We start from the raw sequence: 27,071 nt of genomic DNA on the forward strand, positions 1-27,071 counted from the left end.
CCCCCTGGCCCGGGGAGCCGTGCGGCAGCTCCCCACCCCAGCTCACCTCTGCTCCGCCTCCTCCCCAGCACGCCACCCCCGCTCTAATTCTCCTCCCCTCCCAGGCTTGCGGCGCCAAACAGCTGATTGGCGCTGCAAGCCTGGGAGGAGGGGGAAGTGGAGCGGCGACTGCGCGCTCGGGGAGGGGGGTGTAAGAACGCTGTAAAAAAAAAATTGGGGGCACTGCTTTTTGGTGATCCCAAATCTTGGCGCCCTAGGCAACCGCCTAGTTTGCCTAAATGGTAGCACTGGCCCTGCTAGTTAACAGACAGGTAAAGTGACTTCCTCAAGACTGTCTAGCAGGTGAGTGGCAGAACCAAGGAGAGAACCCAGGTCTCCTGAGTCCCAGTCAACTGCTGCAGCTGTTAGGCCACACCTGCCTCTAAGGCTGTAGTGATTTAGAGCTTTAAACAGAGGGTTTAATTGCTGTAATATAGGTACCTCCAACACATTTTTAATTTTCATAGGAATGAAAATGAAAACTTCAAATGTAGCCTCTCTAGCAGGCCAGTCCAACTTCATGGAAAAATAATCTTGTCCTCTGCCAATAGAAAGACATTACCATTGAGTTAGGTGGGAATTGGAGCAGGGTTTAAATTGGCAAGCTTACAGAAAGAAGGCCCTGTAGGTTTGTACACCATTCCGGAAAGCCTGCTGAACTTGACTGTATGAACCTGAGTCCCTCCTAGTTTTGACAGTGAAGCAGTTATATGTTTGCCATCAACTTCAGGCCCCTAATGTTGTTCTCTGACAGTGGTAGCAGTAATTTCACCATCCCACCAACATAGCCCTCACGCGCACTGTATTTTCCTTCAAATAGCATCATTCATCAAAACAAGTTGTTCTACAGTTATAATTGCCTTGAATGTAAGAAGTGATATAAGGCATGCAATGATACATCACAGGTAAATTAGATGTATGTTGCCTCAAAACACTATGATGTGTCTTATTATATTTGCATGATGTGTATCACCAGACATGCAACTATACACATGGGCGTAAGGCGTAAAATAAATTATTGTAAATTTTTCTCCTCCCATAGTGGATTTTTAAAAAGCTCATTACATATATTCTTATAGCTCAGGGGTAGGCAACCTATGGCACACATGCCAAAGGTGGCACGCAAGCTGATTTTCAGTGGCACTCACACTGCCCGGGTCCTGGCCACTGGTCCGGGGGGCTCTGCATTTCAATTTAATTTTAAATGAAGCTTCTTAAACATTTTTAAAACCTTATTTACTTTACATACAGCAATAGTTTAGTTATATATTATAGACTTATAGAAAGACACCTTCTAAAAACCTTAAAATGTATTACTGGCACGCGAAACCTTAAATTAGAGTGAATAAATGAAGACTCGGCACACCGCTTCTGAAAGGTTGCTGACCCCGGTTATAGCTAATAGAAGCACGTTAATATTTTAGAGCAAATTCTGCTCCCCAGTTGTGCAATGTGGAACTCCTGCACAATGCAGGCCCCTATTACGGACTACACAATTCCATGAGTAGAGCTCCCTCTGGTAGCAAGGGGAGCTCTATGCAGAGAGTGCAGTAAGAACGCTCATTGCGGATTAGAGACTAAATGTTTATAAGCTGTCATCTCATTTGTTATTCAGTGATTACAAGAGAGGCTGTTTCTAGGCAAGGGACCAAAGGGCACAGAAGAGCTTGGGCTGGCAGTGTTCAACGCTGGAACGACAGGCAGTAGAACTACCTCTAGCTCTCTTAGCCTGTTCTGTCAGGGGATAGCAGGGGATAAATTACAGTTTGGACTCCATAGATAGCCCTGTCAGCAGCAGCTAGAGGGGGATGTGCCTGAATCGGTTCATCTCCTGGCTGCCCTGACCCAGGGCTGTCCCTACCCATACGCAAAGTACGCAGCTGCGTAGGGCACCAGGAAATTTGGAGCACCAAATTTCCTGGTGCCCTACGCAGCTGCATGCTGCTCCGGCCCCTGCGCTGCCTCTTCCCTATGGCCCCCACCCCAGCCCCGCCTCTTCCTGCCCCTACTCCACCCCATCCCCGCCCCCACTTCAGCCCTTCCCCTGAGGACTGCCGCAGGGCAGGCCTGACCCTGCACTCACCGACCCGGCCCCAGCCCACTCTGCTCCGCTGGCTCCCAGCTGTGCCGCCGGTGAGTGCTGGGGGGCGGTTCCTCCCTGCCCCACAAGTCACAAGGCTGGGCGCCGGGGGAGCAGAGCAGAGTGGGCTGGGGCCGGGTTGCTCTACCCTGTGAGTGCGGGGTTTGGCCTGCCCTGCACTCACCGGTCGGCAGGAAGTGGAGCGACCTGGCCCCAACCTGCTCACCTCCGCCAGCTCATGCTGGGGGGCGGTTACCCCCTGCCCTCCAAGCCTGCTCCTGCCTCCCCGCGGAGGCCTGGGGCCAGATACCCCCCAACACACACACGGAGGCCTGCCGCGGGGGGGGGCGAGGGCGGGGCTGTGTCTGGCACCAAAATGGCTAGGGATGGCCCTGCCCTGACCACTCATCCTGTCTGGTCTATGCCTGCTGGCTCCAGACCACAGCAAAACAGAGGTGACTGTCTCTTCTGGGAGGATTTTCCACAGCCAGGAACCTACAGCCCAGGCTCCATTGGCTTTCACCAATGGGACCCAGTGAGGCAGTCAAGCCCTAGGAGTCTGTTTGATCATGATTTTAATTTGATCGATGTTTTAATTTAGTAGCTCATCAAATTTATCCATGAAAGGCTCCATCTTATAAAAGCTAAAATAAATAAATAATTACAGATAGATCTTGAATGAGTATAAAGTTTTAGGGTTACGTCTACACTTTGAGCTGGGGTGTCAAGGAGACATACTCATGCTAGTTCTCATCACATTAGAGAGCTAAAAACAGAATCTAACCGCAGTAGTGTGAGTGGCAGGAGGCATAGCTGCCCCAAGTACAAGCCCACGAGAGACCCTAAGCACGTACTGAGGGTGGCTGGCCCATCCTGCAGCTCATACTGCTGCAGCTACACTCTATTTTTAGCATGGTAGCTCAATCAGCGCCCTGGCGAGTATGTCTCCTTGAGATAGGAATCACACACCCAGCTCCAAGTCCAGATATACACCTCTACCTCGATATAACGCTGTCCTCGGGAGCCAAAAAATCTTACCGCGTTATAGGTGAAACCGTGTTATATCGAACTTGCTTTGATCTGCCAGAGCGTGCAGCCCCGCCCCCCCGGAGCGCTGGTTTACCGCGTTATATCCGAATTCGTGTTATATCAGGTTGCATTATATCGGGGTAGAGGTGTACCTTAGATGTGAAAACCTCATGGAAAAGTTCAAGTGACTAAAATAAGACATAGACATGCTCTGAAAAATTTCCTTTAAATGCTTGCTTTGTTGGCAAAAGGAAAGAAAACAGGCAAACCTGTTTTGTTTTGTTTTTTAAAGGTTATATTTTAGTGTGGCCCTTATATGAAGATTAGATGTGATGTTGTTGATTTCCAGGGTAGTTTTCTCTGAGTAAGGAGAGATAAATGGTGTCCTGGGTCATACTGATTTCCTAATTGTTATTGAACAAAAAATGTTTGGAGTCCAATAGATTAACTCTCAATAGCATTTTAGTGTCAGGGTTACCACCAGAATTGTCAAAAGAAGTGAGTACTTCTCGTGGCGCATGCCTTAGCAAATACAATGGCATTGGTCCTGATATCAGATATTTGGGCACACGGTATTGGTAAAAAGAGCTCTCGTCTATTCAAAGGTTAATACCTAATTTTGCAAAGTGTACGGTAAAGCATTCCAATGTAGCTGAGACTGATACCAATGTATTAATATAACATTAATTAATATACAGTATGAAGAGGGTAGTTGTTTTAGCACAGTGTGTCTATACACACACAACACATCCAGCACAATGGTAAGGTGCTTTGAATATAAATCATAATTATTTTTAAAATCTCACCCTGATTAATCTTCAAAACTCTAATAATTGGCAATAAGAAATATTTTTCTACAAGGGTTTTTTTAAATGGAATTGCAAATAAACTCTCTATAATTTAAAAGACCTGAAGGTATATATAAGTATAATAGTAAAAGTAACTGTTCACCCCATTTCAGTAACAGATTTGCTTCACAATAAGTTTCCATTAAAAACAACTTTTTTCTGATAAAATAAGTAGACAAAACAAAGCTTCAAATCAGTCATTTGCTACAGTCCAGGGATGGCCAATATTGGTGCCGAATATTGCTTAGTTATTTACTGAAGGCATAAACCTGCGTAGTGAACTTGTCATGGCATGGGGGGCAGGAGGCTTTTGGATAATGGCTTTCAATATGCCAGTGGAGGCAGGGACACTTGTCAGTGAAAGTGGGATATGTTGTCAGCTAGGAGGCAGTATGGGTACCTGTCATTTAGGGGAGGATAAGATATTTTATTAGCTGGATGGGGGGCCCTTGTCGCTAGGAGGTGTAGGAATGTTTGGCAGCTGTGAGACAGTTTGGGGGATAAGTCTCATTCAAAAACAGGAGTATCCTTGGGGTGAAGGTATTGCCAGAAGAGATGGATGGGTGGTTTTGTCACCTTGAAAGGCGGCTAGAAGCACTTGGTCATGTATGGAAAGTTCTGGAAGTTAGGAGGGTAGTCAGGGACTTTTAACTAGTGATAAGGAAGGCTAGCACTGCTGGGAAGATTGGGTTGGTTTTGGTTTTCAGTTAGGTGTGTCTGCCTCGTAGGCTTTTTTCTCTTCTCTTCAGATCACTGGCTGACCTTCCTGTTTTTCTCCTTATGACTCCACTTTTCTAGCAGCAGCAACTACCTACATTACCAAGGAACTTAGAGCCCATCTGCTTCTATACCTAGGCACTGGGAAAATTCCTCCCAGTTGAATTTTTGTGCACTCTGCCATGCAGTAGATTCTGTGGTGTTCCAGATCCCATTCACTCACTTCAGTATTTCATGCATTCTGCTTCATCCTAGAGAGTTCAGCACTGGGAGGCAGAAACCAAAGGCCCATCATCCTGGCAGGTGAGGTTATTCTTGGGGACGGGAGATTACATTGGGAAAGGAGGCAGTAGATGCCAGAAATGCTGCAGGCTGCGATATAGCAATCCCTGTTCTACTATATCTACAACTACTTAGGCCTGGTCTACACTACGACTTTAATTCGGATTTAGCTGCGTTAATCCGAATTAATCCTTAACCCGTCCACACAACGGAGCCAGTTACTTCGAATTAAAGGGCGCTTAAAATCGATTTCTGTACTCCACCCCGACGAGCGGAGTAGCACCAAAATCGATTTTGTTAATTCGAATTAGGGGTAGTGTGGCCGCACACCACCGAATTAATGTGGTTAAAATTAATGGGGTAGTGTGGCCGCACACCACCGAATTAATGTGGTTAAAAACCGAATTAATGTGCTTAGTGTGGCCGCGCACAATCGAATTTATACAATCTGTTTCCCAAATTCGAATTATCTAAATTCGAATTAATCTCGTAGTGTAGACGTACCCTTAGTCAGCTTTGTATCCTAGGTGACTAAAAAACCACATTTAAACTAAACCCATCAAAACCTTGCATTGATCATCTACTACTGTGCAACAGACTATAATTAGAAAGTGTTCTGAAAGATAGAGGACTACAGTATTTATTTATGTTTAAAAATAAAAGATCATTAAGCGCCTAACATGATTAAATCAGTTGCCTGTGTGAACTGTCATGCAAAGCATAATTAGATTAAATTGAAAAAGCCTCATAATTTGAGGATCTTTTTTTAGATGTTTTAAGAGCTTTGCCTACTAAAATTAGTGTTTCATTAATTTATGGTTTGATCTTCTGGTTTAAAATACTTATCATAATGTTTCATTAGGGACATTAACTCTTCTTTGAGAAAAAGCCTTGTATGTAATTGCCTGGCGACATTAAGAATTGATATATATATACATATTTATTTTCTAGGAGCAGGAGGTTGACAAATCAGACACGTCAATCTCTCAGCAACAGAGAAGTCCACAAGGTCTGAGTGACACTGGGTATTCTTCTGATGGGATATCAAGTTCACTTGGTGAAATTCCAAGTCTTATCCCCAGTGATGAAAAAGATTTACTCAAGGAACTTTCTAAAAAAGATACTTTTTCGCAAGAAGGCAGTCCTTCAAGCCCCTCAGATCTTGCCAAGTTGGAAAGTACCGTTCTATCAATTTTGGAAGCTCAGGCAAGTACACTTGCTGAGGAAGAGTCTGGGAAGACCAAAGATCTTTATGGTATATATGGCGAACAGACAAAAGATCCGCATAGAACAAAGCCTTTGCCAATGACTCCAGAACCTTACAGTTCAGATGAGGAGGATCTGGAAGACATTCAAGAAGAAGATGAAGAAGGTCTTGAAGAAGATGGAAAACAAAGTGTTCCGACTCAGAAAGACTATAAGGAAAAGACGGATGCAGTAGATGATATATCAACAAGAAGGCAACGCTATGATTCTGTAGAAGACAGTAGTGAGAGTGAAAATTCACCTGTCCCAAGAAGAAAAAGACGAACTAGTGTTGGCTCTTCAAGTAGCGATGAGTACAAACGAGAAGACAGTCTAGGATCAGGTGATGATGAAGACTTCATTCGAAAACAGATTATAGAAATGAGTGCTGACGAAGATGCCTCAGCTTCTGAAGATGATGAATTCATTAGGAACCAGCTTAAAGAAATCAGTGTAATTGAAAGCCAAAAGAAGGAAGAAGTGAAAGTCAAAGCTAAAGGGACAGCTGGAAAACATAGAAGGATGATGCGGAAAAGTAGCACAAGCTATGATGAGGATGCTGGAAGACGTCACTCATGGCACGATGATGATGATGATGATGATGATGAAACTTTTGATGAAAGCCCAGAACCAAAATATAGGGAAACCAAAAGTCAAGACAGTGAAGAACTCACTGTAACTGGAGGAGGTGGAGGCCTTAGACGTTTCAAAACAATAGAACTCAACAGCACAATAACAAATACATATTCTGAGGAATCTGAACCACAGAAGGGTAGCTTATATTTTGATGAAGAGCCAGAGCTAGAGATGGAGAGTCTTACAGATTCACCAGAAGATAGATCCAGGGGAGAAGGGTCTTCTAGTTTGCATGCCTCCAGTTTTACTCCAGGTACATCTCCCACATCTGTGTCATCTCTCGATGAAGATAGTGACAGCAGTCCTAGTCACAAAAAAATGGGAGGAGAAGGCAAACAGCAGCGCAAAGCCAGACACCGGTCACACGGTCCTCTTCTTCCCACCATTGAAGACTCTTCAGAAGAAGAGGAGCTAAGGGAGGAAGAAGAGCTGCTAAAGGAACAAGAGAAACAACGTGAATTAGAACAGCAGCAAAGAAAGAGTTCTAGCAAAAAATCTAAGAAAGACAAAGATGAACTAAGAGCACAGAGAAGACGGGAACGTCCAAAGACCCCACCAAGTAATCTTTCTCCTATTGAAGATGCATCTCCAACAGAAGAGTTACGACAGGCAGCAGAAATGGAGGAGCTGCACCGATCTTCCTGTTCTGAATATTCACCAAGTATTGAGTCAGATCCTGAAGGATTTGAAATCAGTCCAGAAAAAATAATAGAAGTGCAAAAGGTTTATAAGTTGCCTACAGCTGTCTCTTTATATTCTCCAACAGATGAACAACCTGTTGGGGTCCTAAAAGAAGAAAGTAGCCAAAAAACATTAAAAAGTGCTGAAGAGGTATATGAGGAAATGATGCACAAATCCCATAAATCCAAACTATTTCAAAGTGCAAATGAAAAAGAAGTGTTTGAAAAAGACTCTTTATATGGTGGCATGTTAATAGAAGATTATATTTATGAATCTTTAGTAGAGGACACATATAATGGAACTATTGATGCTAATCTTGTAATGAGACAAGATGAAAGTAGTGAATTTATTCAGCAGAGAGGAAGAGAGAAAAAAATAAAACCTCCAGATCAGATTTATGAAGAAACTATGCAGAAAATTGTAGATCGACAGAGAGACTATTACAGTGTAGAGCCTTTGCATTCAATTGTGCCTCAAGAAGACATTGTGTCTAGTTCTTACATTATACCAGAAAGTCATGAGATAGTTGTACTTGACAGTGTTGTAACTTCCACCGCTGAGGAAAAGCAGTTGTTAGATGCAGATGCTGCTTATGAGGAGCTTATGAAACGACAAAGAATGCAGCTAACGCCAGGCTCCAGTCCAACTCAGCCAACATCTGATTTAATTCCTGTGCCAGATACAAACGTATTTATAGTTGGAGATATAGGGGATGGTGAATCTTTAGCTTCAAGTGCTCCTCTGACAGTTTCAGATACAGCTTCAGTCAGCAGCACAGTGCTTTCTATTCCAGATGTTAAAATAACTCAGCACTTTACTACAGAAGAAATAGAAGATGAATACCTAACAGATTATGCCAGAGAAGTTCAGGAAATCATTTCTCACGAAACGTCAATGTTGACCTTCTCTGAGGCATCAGAAAGTGCGACATCAGTTTTACCTTACGATACACCTTCTCTTACATCATCTACATCTTCAATTTGTACCACTGATAGCTCATCACCTATTACTGGAATAGATAGCACAACTGCAGGTTATGTAGACATAGCAGATGTTGTAGGTAAATTAGTACATCCTGAAGGTATTGGCACAATAGTTCAAGTTCCCTTAAGTTTCACAAAAGAATATTCTGAAATAAGCACACCCTATGAACCTGTTACTGTTCTCCCTAAAAAGACAGTTGTATCCACAGATATAGCAAGTGTGGATCGTGGTGTAATTTCTTTGCCTGAAGATGCACCTTCTGTCTTCACAACTATGGCTATAAAACCCAAGCAATATACTTCTGACTCCACTACCTTTGATTCACCCAAACCAGAAAAAGACACAGCCAGAAAAATTAAAAGTACAGCTGATGCTGGTATTGCTAAAGTACTTTCTGAGGATGTACACAAAGGAGCTGAGTTTGACATGACAAGGATTAACTTGGCTGAGGCAGCATCTGACCTACCTCTTGTGTGTGTAACATCAGAGCCAGCCCCAGTCACATCCTCTGTATCGACTACCCATGTTACAACTAAGACCAGCACTGTATCTGCATTACCATCTATTGCTTCTTCAGTTCCTACTGTAACATCCAAAGTATTCTCATTTTTTAGAAGCTCTCCTTTGGATTCTTCAACCCAACCATCTCCACCACCTCCACCCCCTCCTCCTCCACCTCCACCACCTCCACCTCCTCTACCATTACCCCCACCTACTCCACCAAAGCCAGCTATTTATCCCAAAAAGAAGCCACAGGTTAAGACTCCAGTGACAACAACTCCTGCAGTGGCACCTTCATTTACTAGTGTTGTAGCCATAGAGGCCACAGAGGTGTTAAAGAACAACGTGGCATCTGCCCCAAAAATATACACCCCGACACCACCTCCTGTGCCACCCAAGCCATCCTTAATTCCAGCAGGGCTTGTGTTCAGTCACAGGCCCGTTGAGGTAACTAAGCCTCCAATTGCTCCTAAGCCAGCAGTTCCTCAGCTCCCAACAGCTGCTCATCAGCCAGCAGAGAAACAGCCAAAACCAACAGGTCAGTCAAAACCAACAGGTTTGTCATTGAAAAGTATGACTTTGAATTTGGTCTCTTCAGCAGAGTGCAAGTTGACATCCCCTACATCTCCTTTGTCTCCACACTCTAATAAATCTTCCCCAAGGCTGACCAAACCCTCACAGGAAACCTATGTTGTTATCACATTGCCATCTGAACCTGGAACTCCCACAGAGTCTATAACTAGTCAAGCTATTACCAGTTGGCCTTTCGGGTCATCCTCTAAGGAACAGCTTCCCCAAAATGTGCAGCCTCTGTTTATTCCATCTATGAAAGCCATGGAGATTCAAAGTATGGGAGATCACAGCATGTATGTTTCAGGTGCTTTGCAAACACTTGCCACTGTTCCTGTCACAGCACAATCAACTTTTGAAACAGTCCCTAGTTCGGTAACACAGTTAATAACAACAGAGGTGACCAAGACCACAGTGTCTGTGGTTAAAAGCTCAGTTCCCACTGTTGGTTTAGGTAATGTCTCCATTACTATACCTCCAGAGCCAACACAAATAGGTGAGCAACCCCGGTGTAGAGAGAATGGAAGATTCCATCTGTTTGGTGATGTTATTGACCTTCGTACTTTAACTAAAATGGATAAAATGGATATTGAAATGACAGACAGCTGTATGGATCTGTCTGCTGTTCCCATGGATGTGAGAAGACAAACTATGGCAAGCGATATATATGGGCGGCCAGTAAGTGCAGTCCAACCAGCTATCATAAATCTTAGCACTGTGTCAGCTGCAGAACCCTCTCTAGCACTAGTCTCAGAAACAGTAACAATAATGACCTGCACAGCTACTGTAAGTTACACATCAAGTACAGAGAGCCTTGTAGATCTGGGGCATGCAATGACAACACCACTGCAGCTGACAACATCAAAACATTTTGAGCCTGCATACAGAGTAACAGGCAGCCAGGCATTCTCTGCAGGTAGAGATGAAGTGCCAATAAATTTATCCCTGGGTACTTCAACACATGCAGTGTCATGGGCTACTGCAGTGCCTGTTACTGTACCTCCTGTTGGTATGACAAATGGTTGGACTGATGTTTCCACATCCCAGGAGCTAATAGAGAGTGGAGCAGTTGACCTTAGCACCACAAAATCCCACAGAACAGTGGTGACAGTGGATGAAGTTACTTCAGGAGTTGTCACCAGTGTAATAGAAGAAGATGAAAAGCCTGTTGATCTGACTGCAGGGAGAAGAGCTGTTTGTTGTGATGTGGTTTATAAATTACCATTTGGCAGTAGCTGTACAGCACAGCAGCCTCCAACCACACTGCCTGAAGATCGGTTTGGTTACAGAGATGACCATTATCAGTATGATCGCTCAGGGCCATATGGGTACAGAGGATTTGGAGGTATGAAACCATCCATGTCTGACACTAATTTATCAGAAGCTGGTCTTTTTGTGTACAAAAGCAAGAATAGCTTTGATTATCGAGTTGGGGCAACAGATGCAGCAGTAGATCTAACTTCTGGAAGAGTCACTACAGGTCAGTATGAAACAGCAGCAGATCTTTCTTTGAAATATAATTGTGGTGTTCCTCATCTCATATCAGGATAATTTTTTTTTTATTTTTCCTCCTGTTGTTATGTTTTCTGTTGGACAGTGTGACAAATTATTCTGGATTACACATGTATTTTATTTCTTCATTTTACATATGTGTTTTGCACAGAGGTCCTGCATGTGCCTGCATGTTCAGCAATGCTTTTTTCTTCACGTCTAAAGTAGATCATTAACCTGAAGATTTGCATGCAGTTCCCCACCCCTGTTTAATTCATCAAGATGGGATGGCTTTCAGAATCCACAAAGCAGCATTCTTTTTGGGGACTGGACTATAACTCTGCCCTATAATTTCAGGTGAGGTAATGGATTACTCAAGCAAGACCACTGGTCCTTATCCAGAGACTCGGCAGGTGATTTCAGGCATCGGAATTAGTGCACCACAGTATTCCCAAGCAAGAATAGTACCATCTCTGGGATCCCAGTATGGTTTTGGAAGTGTGTTAAGATCCTCTAATGGTGTCGTTTATTCCTCGGTTGCAACTCCGATCCCAGCCACATTTGCCATAACTACACAGCCTGGTTCTATTTTCAGTACAACTGTCAGAGATTTATCTGCTGTCCAAACAATTGACTCAGTGTCCTCATTATCAACCTTGCAACAGAATCAGCCACTTCCAAGATCATACAGTTTCTTGACAACAGTGGCAGCTGAAAAAGACAATGCAGTTACTGGCATTGATATTGACACAGGGTTGCAACCTGGCACTATAGAAACTATTACCACTGAGCCAACTAACCTGATGCCTGCTTTAACTATAGCTTCTGAAGCTTTTACAGATGTACTTGAAGATGACGTTGCACTTCTCATTGCCCCTGAAGAAGACAAACAGCAGCAGCTTGACTTGCAGCGTGAACTGCTTGAGCTTGAGAAACTTAAGCAGCAGCGCTTTGCAGAGGAACTAGAGTGGGAACGTCAGGAAATCCAAAGGTTTAGAGAACAAGAAAAGTTAATGGTCCAAAAAAAACTTGAGGAGTTGCAATCCATGAAACACCATCTCTTATTTCAGCAAGAAGAGGAGCGACAAGCTCAATTCATGATGAGGCAGGAAACCTTAGCCCAGCAGCAATTACAGCTTGAACAATTTCAACAACTTCAACAGCAGCTTCATCAGCAGCTGGAAGAGCAAAAAATTCGCCAGATATATCAGTATAATTATGACCCTTCTGGAACTGTCTCTCCACAAACAAGCACAGACCAAGCCCTTCTGGAAGGGCAATATGCTGCTACAGAAAATGGCCAGTTTTGGACTAGCGATGACCCAGCCACCACAGCTTCCACTGTGCTGGGCATTGAAATTCCACAAAGCCAAACATGGTACACAGTTCAGTCAGATGGTATTACCCAATATATATCTAGGCCTGGTATGCTAAGCTCTGTTTCAGAAATGTCTCTTAAGGACATGGATATGAGAGAGGAGAAACAACTGAAAAAGAGGAGCTCCATGCCAAAATTGCGTGGTCAGTATGACAAGCTTGATGAGACTCTGGAAAAAGAGCCCAGTTGTTTTAAAAAAATAGTGGACAGTGGAGTACAAACCGATGATGAAGATGGTGCAGACAGAAGTTACACAAACAGGAGAAGGAGAACTAAGAAGAGCGTTGACACAAGTGTTCAGACAGATGATGAAGATCAAGATGAATGGGATCTTTCTAACAGATCAAGAAGAAAGTCTCGTGTTGGGAAATATAACGAGGGTACCACTGAGGTAGACAAGGCTAAGCCATTTTCCAAAGTGTCTAGCATTGCAGTTCAGACAGTGGCAGAGATCTCTGTACAGACAGAACCTGTAGGGACAATAAGAACACCTTCAATAAGGGCCAGGCTGGATGCTAAAGTTGAAATCATTAAACATATTTCAGCTCCAGAGAAGACATACAAAGGAGAAAGTTTGGGATGTCAAACAGAAACAGACTCAGATACACAGAGTCCCCAGTACTTGACAGCCACATCTCCACAGAAAGATAAAAAGCGTCCAACACCATTAGAAATAGGCTATTCATCCCATCTTCGTGCAGATTCCACACTACAGGTAGTCCCTTCCCCGCCTAAATCTCCCAAAGTTCTATATTCACCCATTTCACCTGTTTCACCGAGCAAAGTTATAGAATCTGCCTTTGTACCCTATGAAAAATCCATCACTGATGACATCAGCCCTCAGAAAATGCTACATGCTGATATTGCCAAGGGTCCTCCACCGAGCCCAAAATCTGCAAAGATGATGCAGCGCTCTATGTCGGATCCTAAGCCCTTGAGTCCAACAGCAGAAGACACTTCCAGATCTCAGTTTCAGTACACTGAGGGATTTGTGGTAAGAATTGTTTGTTTTTTCTTTCTTTAACATCAAAACTGTGAGGTTCACTTTTTATGCAACATGAGGGATGTTTCGTCATTAACAGGATCTGTTCACAAAAATTGTTTATACACCATGCTGAAAAAGTACCATGATGTGTCAGAAGCTTGTTGCGATGATTATTTGTTTCATTGCTTGTTTTGGAAAATGAAGAGAGACCCACATTATTTTCTCAATGAGGTATTAAAAGACACACCATGGTATCACCTAAAACTAAGCGGGTACTTACAATTTTGGATGCTAAGGTTACTACCAACATTTTTTTCAGTGAACTACATTCACATGCATTCTAACAAGGATCCTTTTTTCCCCACCAAGTTCCTATGCTATAGTGTGGAATGCAGATACACTAAGGTGCTGAATGCATGTGCCTTTCAAGGTACCAATAACCCCAGACTTACTTGTGGCTGGTTGAACTATCCTTTTTGTCCCCATTGGAAAAGGGAAGGAGAATTTCTCCCTGGAGTTCTCAGTTAAGTAAGGATTCTCCTTGTTCTCTCAATTTGTACTTGTTTGACCACTCCCCATTCCTAGAAGTCTCATATCACAGCTACCATCTTTCTGGATAAGGAGAAGTAGGTGGGAGTCACCTGTATGTTCAGTGCTGCTTCTTATTGTCCATGGGGGTCAATTTGAAATAACAAGAGACATTCCCACCCCAGGAAATCAGTGTATAATTTGTGGAGCATTCCCTGGGAAATGAAACATGCCGCTGGCTGAGAATCAAGCCTGTATTCTTTTTATTATTTGAGAAGGAGGAGAGAGTCATCATTTAGTATCAAGTATCAAAGGGGTAGCCGTGTTAGTCTGGATCTGTAAAAGGAGCAAAGAGTCCTGTGGCACCTTATAGACTAACAGACGTATTGGAGCATGAGCTTTCGTGGGTGAATACCCACTTCGTCGGATGCATGGAGCCACAAAGTGGGTATTCACCCACAAAAGCTCATGCTCCAATACGTCTGTTAGTCTATAAAGTGCCACAGGACTCTTTGCATCATTTAGTATATTCCCAATTGTTCCATTTGTGTGTGGGTGTTCCCTTTGTTCATTTGAATGTGCTGTTGTTTAGTCGTAAAAGGCCAGTGGGAGACCTCACTCTGGTTTCTCTATTAATATTCTGTGTTTTTCTTCTGTGTTAACTATGTTTGGACGTGTGAGTGGTTCCAGGATATGGCATGGGGTGGAATAATGAGTGTTTCTCTCCTGCCTCTATGTTTGCATGTGTGTCATGTTTTCCAATTTCAGGCTATCTACTCCCACCCTCCAGGGTCCAGATTGTGTGCGACTCCTGCACCAACACAGAATCATAGAAATGTAGGACTGGAAGGGACTTTGACCAGGCATCTAGTCCAGTCCCCTGCACTGAAGCAGGACTGAGTATAATCTAGATCATCCCTGACAGATGTTCGTCTAACCTGTTCTTAAAAATCTCCAATGACAGCAAATCTAAACCTCCCTAAGTAATTTGTTCCGTGCTTAACTACCCTTACAGTTAGGAAGTTTTGCCTAATGTCTAACCTAACTCTCCGTTGCTGCAATTTAAGCCCATTACTTCTTGTCCTGCCCTCAGTGATTAAGAAGGACAATTTATCACCCTTTTACATACTTGAAGACTGTTATCATGTCCCTCCTTCTCCAGACTAAACAAATCCATTTGTTTTTCAATCTTTCCTCACAGGTCATATTTTCTAGACCTTTAAACATTTTTGTTGCTCTCCTCTGGACTATCTCCAATTTGTCAGTATCTTTCCCGAAGTGTGGCACCCAGAACTGGACAACGTACTCCAGTTGAGGCTTTATCAGTGCTGAGTAGAGTGGAAGAATTACTTCTTGTGTATTGCTTACAACACTTCCGCTAATTCATCCCAGAAAGAAGTTTGCCCTTTTTTGCAACAGTATTACATTGTTGACTCATATTTAGTTTGTGATCCATGATAATCCCCAGAACTCTTCTGCAGTACGGCTTCCTAGGCAGTCAGTTCCAATTTTGTATTTGTGCAGTTGATTATTCCTTTCTAAGTGTAGTACTTTGCATTTATGCTGATTGAATTGCATTCTATTTATTGCAGACCATTTCTCCAGTTTGTCCAGATCATTTTGAATTCTAATCCTATCCTACAAAGCACTTGCAACCCCTCCCAGCTTGGTATTGTCCACAAACTTTATAAGTGTACTCTCTACGCCATTATCCAAATCATTCATGAATATATTGAATAGAACCATAGCCAGGATAGATCCCATGGGATCCAGCTCAATATACCTTTCCATCTTGACTGTGAATCATTGATAACTGTCTAAGTTCGCTTTTCTAACCGGTTGTGCACCCACCTTATAGTAGGCTCCTCTAGGCTATATTTCTCTAGTTTGTTTATGAGAAGGTCATGTGAGACAGTATCAAAAGCCTTACTGAAGTTGAGATATATCACATCTACTTAAATCACATCCATGTTGACTTTTATTTACCACCTTATTTTCTTCTAGATGCTTACAAATTGATTGTCCAGTGATTTGTTCTGTTATCTTTCTGGGTGCCGAGGTTAAGCTGACTGGTCTATAATTCCCTGTGTTGTCCTCATTTCCCTTTTTTATGGCTAGGTACTATATTATCACTTTTCCAGTCCTCTTGGATCTTTCTTGTCCTCCATGACGTCTCAGAGATAATCACTAATGTCTCAGAGAACTCTTCAACCAATTTTTTAAGTCTTCTAGGATACATTTCATCACATCCTGCCCACTTGAAGAATCTAACTTGTGTAATTCTTAACTTGTTCTTTTCCTATTTAAGCCTCAGAACATATCACATTTACACTGATGTTCACTATGTTAGTAATCCAATCACTGCTAACTTTTTTGGTGAAAACGGAAACAAAGAAGGCATTTAACACTTCGGCCATTGCTACGTTTTCTGTTATTGTCTTGCCCTCCTCATTGAGTAATGGGCCTACCATGTCCTTAGTCTTCTCTTGCTTCTGTATTTCTAAAATGTTTTCATGTTACCCTTTATGTCCCTAGCCAGTTTAATCTCATTTTTTTGCCTTGGCCTTCCTAATTTTGTCCCTGCGTGCTTGTGTTGTTGTTGTTTTTATATATTCATCCTTCATAATTTGACCTAATTTCCACTTTTGTATGGCTGTTTTTTTTTTTAATTTCAGGTCATTGAAGGTCTCCTGGTTAAGCCAGGGTGGTCACTTACCATGTTTCCATGTAGGTGTAACAATAACAGAATAACAAGTGTTCCCTGTGCACTCCCTGAAGGACTCTGAAAAGGGGGAAGAAAAGTGGTGTGCTCATGGCACTGCCTCCCCTTTTATCCACCTACCCAACCCTCCTGCCCCCACATCGTCTCCTGAAGTGGAACCAGCACACTACGGGGAGCAAAGGAAGGAGCAGATTTCACTTCCCCTATAGGCTTGGAGCAGGAAGGACAATGCATCTCTGGAGCTCATGGGACAGGACACCCCCCAACTCACAGCTGCAGTTTAATTAAGCCATAATCTAGCTCTGAATTGTCAGAGGATTATTCTTTCGCTATTATGGGTGCTGTGCTGCCCGCTGTCCTGTGCTGGGGAGAGTGGCTCTTGTCCTCCCCTTCACATCTGTCCTCAATCAGTCTCGTATCACATTCAAACATCACCTTTAAGCTCCTCCCTCCTCCAACATGATCTTGAATAAGCACTGTTGGCCCCTTATATACATGCTTTCCATCTCCCCTTTTGTCTTGTTAGATGCCCCTAGTTATATGAGGGTGTTTTATTGCATTTTGTTTTTATTGCATGAAAGTTGCTGTTGTGCCCCTCTCCAAGCACCTCCACGGAGTGGGAAGCTGTAGAAATTACATTGTATTATTAACAGAGGCTTCACAGCAGAATGTTGCATATTCTAATCACAGCTGGCTTTGGATAGTCTCCTTAATAGGAATGATTAGATTAGGCTCACAGGGAATACAGAGAACTATTATTGAGTATGCAGAACAAGGCACATTTATTTCTATAAATAGATACAGTTGGCATTGATTTATCAATTTGTATAAAGAGGAATGTGGGTCTTATGCACTTCGTAAAAAGTTGTGTGTAACCTGAATAATGAAGTTTGTCTCTAAAAGGGTGTTAAATATTAGAGTTTGAAAATATACAGTGTGAATTAATGGATATGGAGTATGTTATTTTTAATTAATATTTATCATGTCTATTACTTTAGTGCCTAGATGCCAACTGAGAATAGGGCCCCATTGTGCTAGGCAATACATATAAGCAGCCATATGGAAGTAGACTGTCCCTGCCCCAAAGAGCTTACAGTCTAAATAGACCCAGCATACACAGGGTGGGAGAAGGGTAGAACACACCAGCAGAGTGAACAATGTGATGATGCCAAACATCATGTTAGTTCCATGTTATTTTATTTTATTTTGTTACTTAAATCCCTTTGGTGGGGTTATGTTAGGTGGAGATTAGCAAGATGGAAGGGGTAGCAGAATTGGAGCAGCAGCCAATCAGCACAGGGAAGAGAATGTCCAGCGTGAAAACTACAGAAAGCGACCTGATGACATCATCAGCATCTGAACGTCTCTGCTTAAGCAGCTCCTGCAGCTACTCTTTCAGCTTCAGTCTTTGGCTGGCTCCTCCCTGCGGTTTGTTTCCCCAAGACCATGTGGCTGGAAGTAGGGGGTTAGGTGCTGATATCCCCAGAGAGGGCATCTTCCTTGCACAGTTTTGGATCAGGAGGTGCTGGGGAGGAGGAGTGGCCCTGGCTGTTTGTGATATAAATGATACACTAGGCAGAGTTTGGTTCAAGAAGGCCTAGACAAATAAAAACTCCAGTGGAGCTAAGCTGATTGATACCAGCTGAGGATCTAGCCCTAGGGCTTTAACATCTCAGAAGCACAGGGAGGAATTATTGTTTTCCCAATGCTTCTTTCATTGGTGTAAAAACTGTAGTTATCTTTCATACTCAAAGGGCCCTCCTGCAAGTTAGCATACACATATTGCCACAATTCCTTAGCTGCCAGTTTGTGTTATGTTAAGCTAACGTATCATGGATCCCGCTGCACTTGGATTTAAGTACTGTACCACTTCAAGTTTATCCTAATTTAAACATGCAAGCTGACATATTTTGCTTGTAACAGAAGCTTTTTGGGGACCTGGGCTATGTTTTTGTTCTGTGTTTGTACAGCACCTAGCACAATGGGGTCCTTGTCCATGACAAGGGCTCTTAGGTGCTGCAATAATGCAAATAATAATAATAATTAATAATAAATGCACACAGGAGTGTGTTACGTGAGGGGTACTGAGAGAATGCCCTTATTTAAAGGGTACAGGAGAAGGGAGTCAGAGTCGTCTCTCAAAACACCTTAGCTCAAAGAATTTATATGCACAACAAAACTTGGTCTGAGTCCTGATGTGCAGCAGGGAAAACGGCAGAGCTAAAAGGAAAATCAGGAGATGGTAAATTAGAAGTGATCTTTCATTGCATTCTGCAAGCTACATGTGTGTATGTGCGTGTCTGTCTGTGGGTGTGTCTACAGTGCAAAAAAAACCCCATGGCAGTGAGTCTCAGAGTCTGGGTCGACTGACTCGGGCTTAAGTTACATGGCTCAAAACAGCAGTGTAGACATTCCGCTTGGACTGGAGCTCAAGTTCTGAGACCTAGTGAGGGGAGTGGGTCTCAGAGCTCCAGCTTCAGCCTGATCGGGAACATTCACACTGCTATTTTTAGCCCCATCGCATGAACCCGAGTCAGAGACTCACTGCCACAGGGTTTTTTTGTAGTGTAGACATACCCTGTGTCTAGTCATTGACCAGGTTTATATGGGTGCTCTCTTTAAAGTCTGTTTTGCCAGAGATGTCTCTCTGTAGGCTACATGATGTGTGTTTCAAACTGAGATGTCGTCAGTAGTGGGAACAGACTATACCTATGCAAAAGGCTTTTACACCCAAACTGAAACAAGCAAAAATGAGTCTCTCCATCATTTAGGTTTTGCAGCAGTTTATTTCCTGACATTTAGCTTTAGCAGAACACATGTTTCCTAATAGAACATTATCTTGATTTTGCAAATATCTTTTTCACCTGCTGGAAGAAAATATGTTAAAGTAACTACATGACTAAGGCAGTGCTGTCGAACCTGTAATCCAAGAGCCATGTGTGGCCCTTGAGGCTCTAAAATTTGGCCCTCAAGGCTGAAGAAGGAAATCTGTATTTCATTATAAATAAAACGTGATTCCTGAGCAACAGAGATCACACAGCATCTCTGACTGCCTCCTAGTTTCCCCAGGAGTCCCAGATGTAAAATGAAGACACGCTGGGCATCTGTTGTCCTTTCCCTGCTGCACAGGCTCAGCAGCCCCCACGCTGGCCACCTCCCTCATCACATGAGAGGGAGGAGAGTAGCTTTGACTGCTCCACTGCTTGCTTTCCTGTTGGGTGTGAGAGCCTAAATGAGCATTTTGCTAAGAATGGCTCCACTCCTCTGCATAGCCAGGTAAAAAGAGAAGAAGTTGAGAACCAGCAACCAGTTACATCTCTCCCTGAATCTCACCTCAGCCCTATCACCCACCCTGGCCCTGGTCCCAGGACAGGCTAAACCAGCCTCCCCATGAATCACACATCAGTTGGGAATATCTGGAGCACAGTGCAATCTGCCTACTTCCACTTTCCAACCCTTACATGCTCCCTATAGGGAGTGAGACACTTCCAGTTCTCATGGGTGCATAGACTTTAAGGCCAGAAGGGACCATCATGATCATCTAGTCTGACCTTCTGCACATTGTAGGCTACAGAACCTCACCCATCCACTCCTGTAAGAGACCCATAACCTCTGGCTGAGTTACTGAGGTCCTCAAATCATGATTTAAAGACTTAAAGTTACAGAGAATCCACCATTTACACTCATTTAAACCTGCAAGTGACCCATGCCCCATGATGCAGAGAAAGGCAAACGCGTCCCGCCCCTCCCCCCCAGGTCTCTGCCAATCTGACCTGGGGGCAAGACCCACCAGCCAGACACCCAGGAAAGAATTCTCAGTAATAACTCAGAGGCCTCTGCATCTAGTGTCCCATCACCAGCTGTTGGAGATATTTGCTGCTAGCAGTTGCATGTCTCATCATAACTCGATAAACTTATCAAGCTCAGTCTTGAAACCAGTTAGGTTTTTTGACACCACTGCTCCGCTTGGAAGGCTGTTCCAGAACTTCACTCCTCTGGTGGTTAGAAACTTTCATCTAATCTGTTGATGGCCAATTTATATCCATTTGTTCTTATGTCTTGTAACGAGGCCCTTCGCTCGCCCTCGCACAAATCAGCCAGAGACCTTCTTTAACATGACTTATGAGGAGAGGCTGAGGGAACTGGGATTGTTTAGTCTCCAGAAGAGAAGAATGAGGGGGGATTTGATAGCAGCCTTCAACTACCTGAAGGGGGGTTCCAAAGAGGATGGAGCTCGGCTGTTCTCAGTGGTGGCAGATGACAGAACAAGGAGCAATGGTCTCAAGTTGCAGTGGGGGAGGTCCAGGTTGGATATTAGGAAACACTATTTCACTAGGAGGGTGGTGAAGCACTGGAATGCTTTACCTAGGGAGGTGGTGGAGTCTCCTTCCTTGGAGGTTTTTAAGGCCCGGCTTGACAAAGCCCTGGCTGGGATGATTTAGTTGGGAATTGGTCCTGCTTTGAGCAGGGTGTTGGACTAGATGACCTCTTGAGGTCCCTTCCAACCCTGATATTCTATGATTCTATGAACTGCAATCATCAGTGCTTTTTTATTAACAGTGTCAGCTCCCACCACCTTGTATTTACAGACAGTTGTAAACCAGCAACCGGGGGGACGGCTAGCTTCTCTAGCCAGCAGGGATGCACAGGCTGTGGCTCCTCCCTTTCCTTGCTCTTCCTTCCATTCGTTCGTCCATCCATCCCACCCCCCACCTCCTTCCAGCCTGCCAGCTTTATATAGCCCCCTGGTTAATAAGGCCTGCAGGTGCTTCTGTTCCACCAATTAGGTGTGGCATACCCAGCCAGCCCCAATTAATACTTCTGAATTGGAGCTGGGCTAACAGGGGCCTGCCTCAGGACCTCCTGGCCAGCACCCTGTTACATGTCTACATTGCTTAACTATAGATTTTAAGGTCAGAAGGGACCATTATTGTCATTAATTTGACCTCTAGCATAACAGAAGCCACAGAAATTAGCAAGTGATTCCTGCATCATTTCCATAACTGTTCCCCTTTGCAATGCAGAATAGAACAGAGTATCTGCCCCCAAAGAATTGATTGTGGCCCTTAACTCCTTTGAAATAAGACATTTGGCCCTAAGGAGAAGTGACTATGTTACCTTGAAATGCTGTGATATGAGTTGCTATAGCAGTGTTTCTCAAACTGGGGTCGCCGCTTGTGCAGGGAAAGCCCCTGGCTGGACGGGCCGGTTTGTTTACCTGCCACATCCGCAGGTCCGGCCGATCGCGGCTCCCACTGGCCGTGGTTCGTTGCTCCAGGCCAATGAGAGCTGCTGGCCGAGGGACTTACTGGCCACTGCTTCCAGCAGCTCCCATTGGCCTGCAGCAGCGAACCGCAGCCAGTGGGAGCCGCGATCGGCCGGACCTGCGGACGGGGCAGGTAAACAAACCGGCCCGGCCTGCCAGGGGCTTTCCCTACACAAGCGGCGACCCCAGTTTGAGAAACACTGTGCTATAGGATAAGTGTGTTTAGTGAAATTGTATGATAGGGTATAATGTTGGCTGAAGCCCAAAAGAACACATGCTGCAGGGTGCACAGAGACACAGAGGCTTGGACTGCTGGATGGTATCTCCACCTGGACTACTCATTTGGCGGGTAGGGGGTGTTGAATTTGATGGGTCATCAGCTGGCTCCTGAGGGGAGAGGGAGCAGGATCAGAGGGAATCAGAGAACTACACTGTGATCAGGAAAGGATGCACTGATGGGCACTTATAAGACTAGGCTTTCCCTAGCAGAGTAAGAAGTAGAAGAGATACTGAAAGCTACTGTTGTGTAGACCCCTGAGGCTCTGTCTGTCAGTCTTGGGCAGGGGTCTCTCCCAGGCCTCCCTCTGTGGAGAGCTTTCTTCTGCTTCCTGTTAGAGGCAGGAAGCCTGACAGTCTCAGTTACACTCAACCACCCACTCACCCCTGGCATATTCTGCAGCTTCCTGCAGTTGCCTGCTACCCTTGACTCTGAGATCACCTCAGGTGGGACTCATCATGCAATCAGAGTTGGCTTAGCCCCTGGCTGTCCAGCCCACAGGGAAGCCACCGTTTTACGTGCTATAACCGTTAGAGAACCTGGAATTTAACCCATTATTTCTGGGTCTTTGTGTTCTAGAAAATAGCTGAGAAACCCACTTGCAAAATTTGTGTCTCCATCCCCCACATCCACATTCAATTGCTTATTAGTTCAAGTGGAAGAGAGCCTGCATGGTGGATGATCCCAATCCTGCTGATGACCCATGTAGGTGGTCAGTATGGTTCCACCTGTTGAGATGTTTGAGCTTTTTTTTTTTTTCAAATGTAAAGTTTTTTTGTTTTGTTTTTTAAACAGGAAATTGCACTAAAAATCTCTACCTTAATTCAACATCTTGCACACATGCATTAGGATATAGTGTTAAATGGTCACATACTATTTTTACATAGGACTTCTGCCTCACTCAGTGGACAGAATGGACTGTGCTCTGGGGATGAATTGGGGTTGTGCAGTGAATGAGGCTGGAATCTTCAGGACCCTTGCTTCATCTGTGGCAGAAGTTAGAAGGTATGTGCTGAATGAGGCTGGGCACTACTGGAAGAAACAGGATAGTCTCACACTCGAGGAAGCTGAAGGCTGCCCTGGATAATTTGGATTTTATCACTTCCACTGCCACAAAGTTCCTGTGTGATGCTGGGCAAGTCACATAAGTTAAAAAATTCACTGTTGGCCACTAATTGCATGTACCTCTTTTTTCTGGGTACCCAACCTGAGACATTTGGGGTCTGATTTGCCAATGTGCTGAGCCCTCACCACTGCAAATGAGGCCAATGGGAGCTGTTATTGAACAAATAAAGTGCTACCAAATGCTAGACTCTCTGGGAAATTAGGGCCTCGGTTTCTCAGATTGGACACCCAAAATCAGTTGACATTTTTAAACAATTTTGTCTTTAAATGCTGTGCCTTCATTCCCCATGAGTAAAATGAATAATAATACCATCTCACCTCTCAGGGGTATTATGAAGATAAATACATTAATGTTCATAAAGAATTATGCTAGTTTGAGGTGAGTGCAATAGAAAAGCCCAGGAGGACATTAATAATTCTCTGTGCAGTACAATGATTGGGTGGTGTGGAATAAATAATGCATGGGACCACACATTGAATGATGAGGATAAAAAGATTGAATATTGAATAGCTGTGCCCACCATTCTCTGACCACCATTCATCCTGTGTATTGAATGATGTAGAGGTGCTATGGAAAATACAGTATGTGATCATGTAATTAAAGACAGTACAAGAATGCAATAGAAGCCAAAATTTAGATTTAGTGTAACCTTGAGGCAACCATCTTTCCCAAGTAACTCCAAAATATCCATAGGATTTTTATGATTTAAAAATCTGCATTATCAGTATTAAGTGACCGCCTACAATGTTACATATATGTATATATTATTTATATTTCTAATTTGAATATTCAAAACCTGTGCTAAATTACTGGGAAAATGGGGACCTTTTTGTGGATTTTTGTAGATACATTTTTAACAGTTTCAATTGAGACCTAAACTCTAGTTGTTATTCCCAGCTATATAAATGTCTATACTCTTAGGGATATATAAAGGCTTAACAGCGGATGCTGCGATGATGTTCCCAGAAATATAGCTTTCCTGGTGTATTAGACAATAATATCTAAATATGATGACCACTCCCTATATATGAGCATGCCCTTTGTGTGTGTGTGTGGTTTCTGTAGACAGAATCTGGGCCAAATTTTGTACACGTAACAGGCACAAATCCATTGAGTTCAGTGGAATTTCTCCTATTTACATAATCATAATCTGACCTGCTGACTCCAATAGAATTATACCAGGGATAGATTTAGTTCATGGTGTGTTTCCATTTCACCACATATTTATGGTATACAGTACCTCATTTTACATAGATTAAGTATATTTTGTGTTTATCAATTACACTGATGAATCCAATCCATTAACAGTTTGTATGACTATCTTTTCTTTGAACATCAAATTTTATTGTCTTCTGTAACTGCCTGACATATTAAATGTCATAATTTACATTACTATCATTGGAGTATAACGAATCACTCCAAGTCTGTGTTTTCCGATAAGGAGGTTCCCAATTAAAGAAAGGGCAAGAGTACAACAAAGACCAACACATTCTCCTGCAGTGTTGTAAAAGAAACTGCAACACCCAGCTGATTGTGGAGTATTCTCCCAAAGGAAATGGTGGAAGCCTCTTTAGCAGTAGGAAATGTTAATGAAGACTCCTAAACTAGTAGAGCAAAGGTTAGCTGGTTGCACAGGTCTTTTCTATACTTAATTTTTAATTTGTTTGGATACTCTGCAATCATGATTAAAGCTTAGTGGAGACTGGGTAGGAGTTCTGCTCAGAAAAGTGACTTTGTGAAAGTGTATTTGTGGGATTCACTCTTTTATTGCTTCTCAATGGTTTCTAGGTAAGATAACTTCAGTTTACAAGTTAAAATTATGTGTTTTTTCTCCCCCCCCCCCGAACTACCAGCCCATCAAACTCAACCACAGATCTGAGAGTCAAGCTCGGTTCTTTATTTTTCACACATCACTATCAATAATAAAGATTCTGCGGGTAAATTATAACTTCAATTATACATGTGTAAGCACATTGCCTTCACATGTGTAAGTGATTGCATTTTAATAAACAATTCTGTTGATGCATGCACAAGAAGGAATAGAATCCAGGTCATTCTCTCTTTGCTGTGTTAACTCTGCAGCATGGGTCAGGAGTAAAAAACAGTACAATTTATTTTGTCGCTAATGTAGGCACATATCATTTTTGAGTGTGCACAAAAGGACAGATCTGTTGAGTAGGGAGATGCTATTTTAATACAGTCTCTTATCAAAGTACAATCACATTTTGAGCCTGATTTTGAAACACATTCACTGCCTCCTGAGAGGTGCTAAGCACCCTCAATTCCTATAGAAATTATAGAAATCAATGGAAATTTTTGGCGCTTATCAAGAGCCATATAGCACTCTGTAAGACTGGGCCCTGTATGCTGAAATCTGAGTATTGGTGAAGTGATGTCTCAGGCAGGGTTAGCACAGGGCGAGCGCTCTTGCAGGAAAGTGAGAGCTTTTGCAGGGAGTTAAGTTTAGTTGAGTGCTTTCAAACAGAGATGCCTGACTAGTAAGAATGAGCTGATATTTTGAAAAAAAAAACAAAACAAAAACCAAGTATTTCTTTAGATTGGAAAAGAACAGCTAGCACAATAATTTCTAAAATTTCTGATGAATCACAGGTTTGTGGAAATGCTTGGGAAAATTTTAATTGGACCACATACTGCAGTCCTTTGTTTGGAACCAGCCCTTCAAAATGTGAGCAGAGGACCTTCAATTCTCAATAAAGTCAATATGAGTTGAGGGCACACAGCAGTTCAGGCCTTTAATCCTCCCTTAAGCAAAAAGCCCAGTAAAATCAGTGGGAACTGATTGAGACTACAGGGTCTGGCACTCGTATTTTTCAGGAAACCATTCTACTATATCTGCATCTATCTATATATAAAATATGTATGAAAACTTGGCCAACTCAAGCGTAGGTCCAACTACAGCTCCCTAGTTCTTAACAGTACCGGATTTACCATGGTGCCGGGCCCATGGTCCAAAGGAGCCCCGGCCCAGCCTGCTCTTCTCCGCCCCGCCCCCCGGGGGCAGAAGCTTAGTGCTGCCGGCTCCTGCTGCAGCAGGGCAGGCTCTGCCGGCAGCCACGCTCCTCCCCCGCCTCCTTCCCCAGCGTGCTACGTTCCCTCCCCCCCCCTTCCCTGCCGCCGATCAGCTGGATCAGCTGCTTGCCAGTAGGAGGGAGGACGAGGAGCGGAGCCTCAGCATGCTCGCTGCTCCGGGGAGGAGGAGGTGAAGAGGCAGGGGCGGGGCCTTGGGGAAGGGGATGAAATCCAGCCCCCTGCCGTGAGCACCCCCACGACCCCAGCCCACAGCCCTCTCCCACCCTGACCCCTGAACCCCCCTCACACACCCGCAGCCACCTGCCCACCCTGACCCCTGCACCCCCCTCACATACACCCAGCCCCCTGCCCTGACTCCTACACCCCACACACACACCCAGCCCCCTGCCCACCCTGACCCCTGCACCCCCCCCACACATACCCAACCCCTGCCCTGACTCCTGCACCCCCCAGACACACACCCAGCCCCCTGCCCTGACCCCTACATCCCCTCACACCTCCCCAGCCCCCTGCCCTGACTCCTGCACCCCCCTCACACGCCCAGGCCCCTGCCCTGACTCCTGCACCCCCCTCACACATACCCAGCCCCCTGACCCCTGCACCCTCTCACACACACCCAGCCCCCTGCCCTGACT

The 27,071-nt window shown here is 43.9% G+C and overlaps 1 protein-coding gene across 1 annotated transcript in view; it reads left to right on the forward strand.

The window, feature by feature from the left end:
• Positions 1-27,071, forward strand: part of PCLO (piccolo presynaptic cytomatrix protein) — a 515,291-nt gene that overhangs the window by 248,456 nt on the left and 239,764 nt on the right. The window contains exons 5-6 of the mRNA XM_026648937.1: positions 5,947-11,092; positions 11,461-13,475. Coding sequence (XP_026504722.1) covers positions 5,947-11,092; positions 11,461-13,475 — 7,161 coding nt within the window. The remainder of the gene's footprint in view (positions 1-5,946; positions 11,093-11,460; positions 13,476-27,071) is intronic.

Source organism: Terrapene carolina, unplaced genomic scaffold (genome assembly GCF_002925995.2).
Source record: "Terrapene carolina triunguis isolate 2854851 unplaced genomic scaffold, T_m_triunguis-2.0 Scaffold68, whole genome shotgun sequence".
Taxonomy (NCBI): domain Eukaryota; kingdom Metazoa; phylum Chordata; order Testudines; family Emydidae; genus Terrapene; species Terrapene triunguis.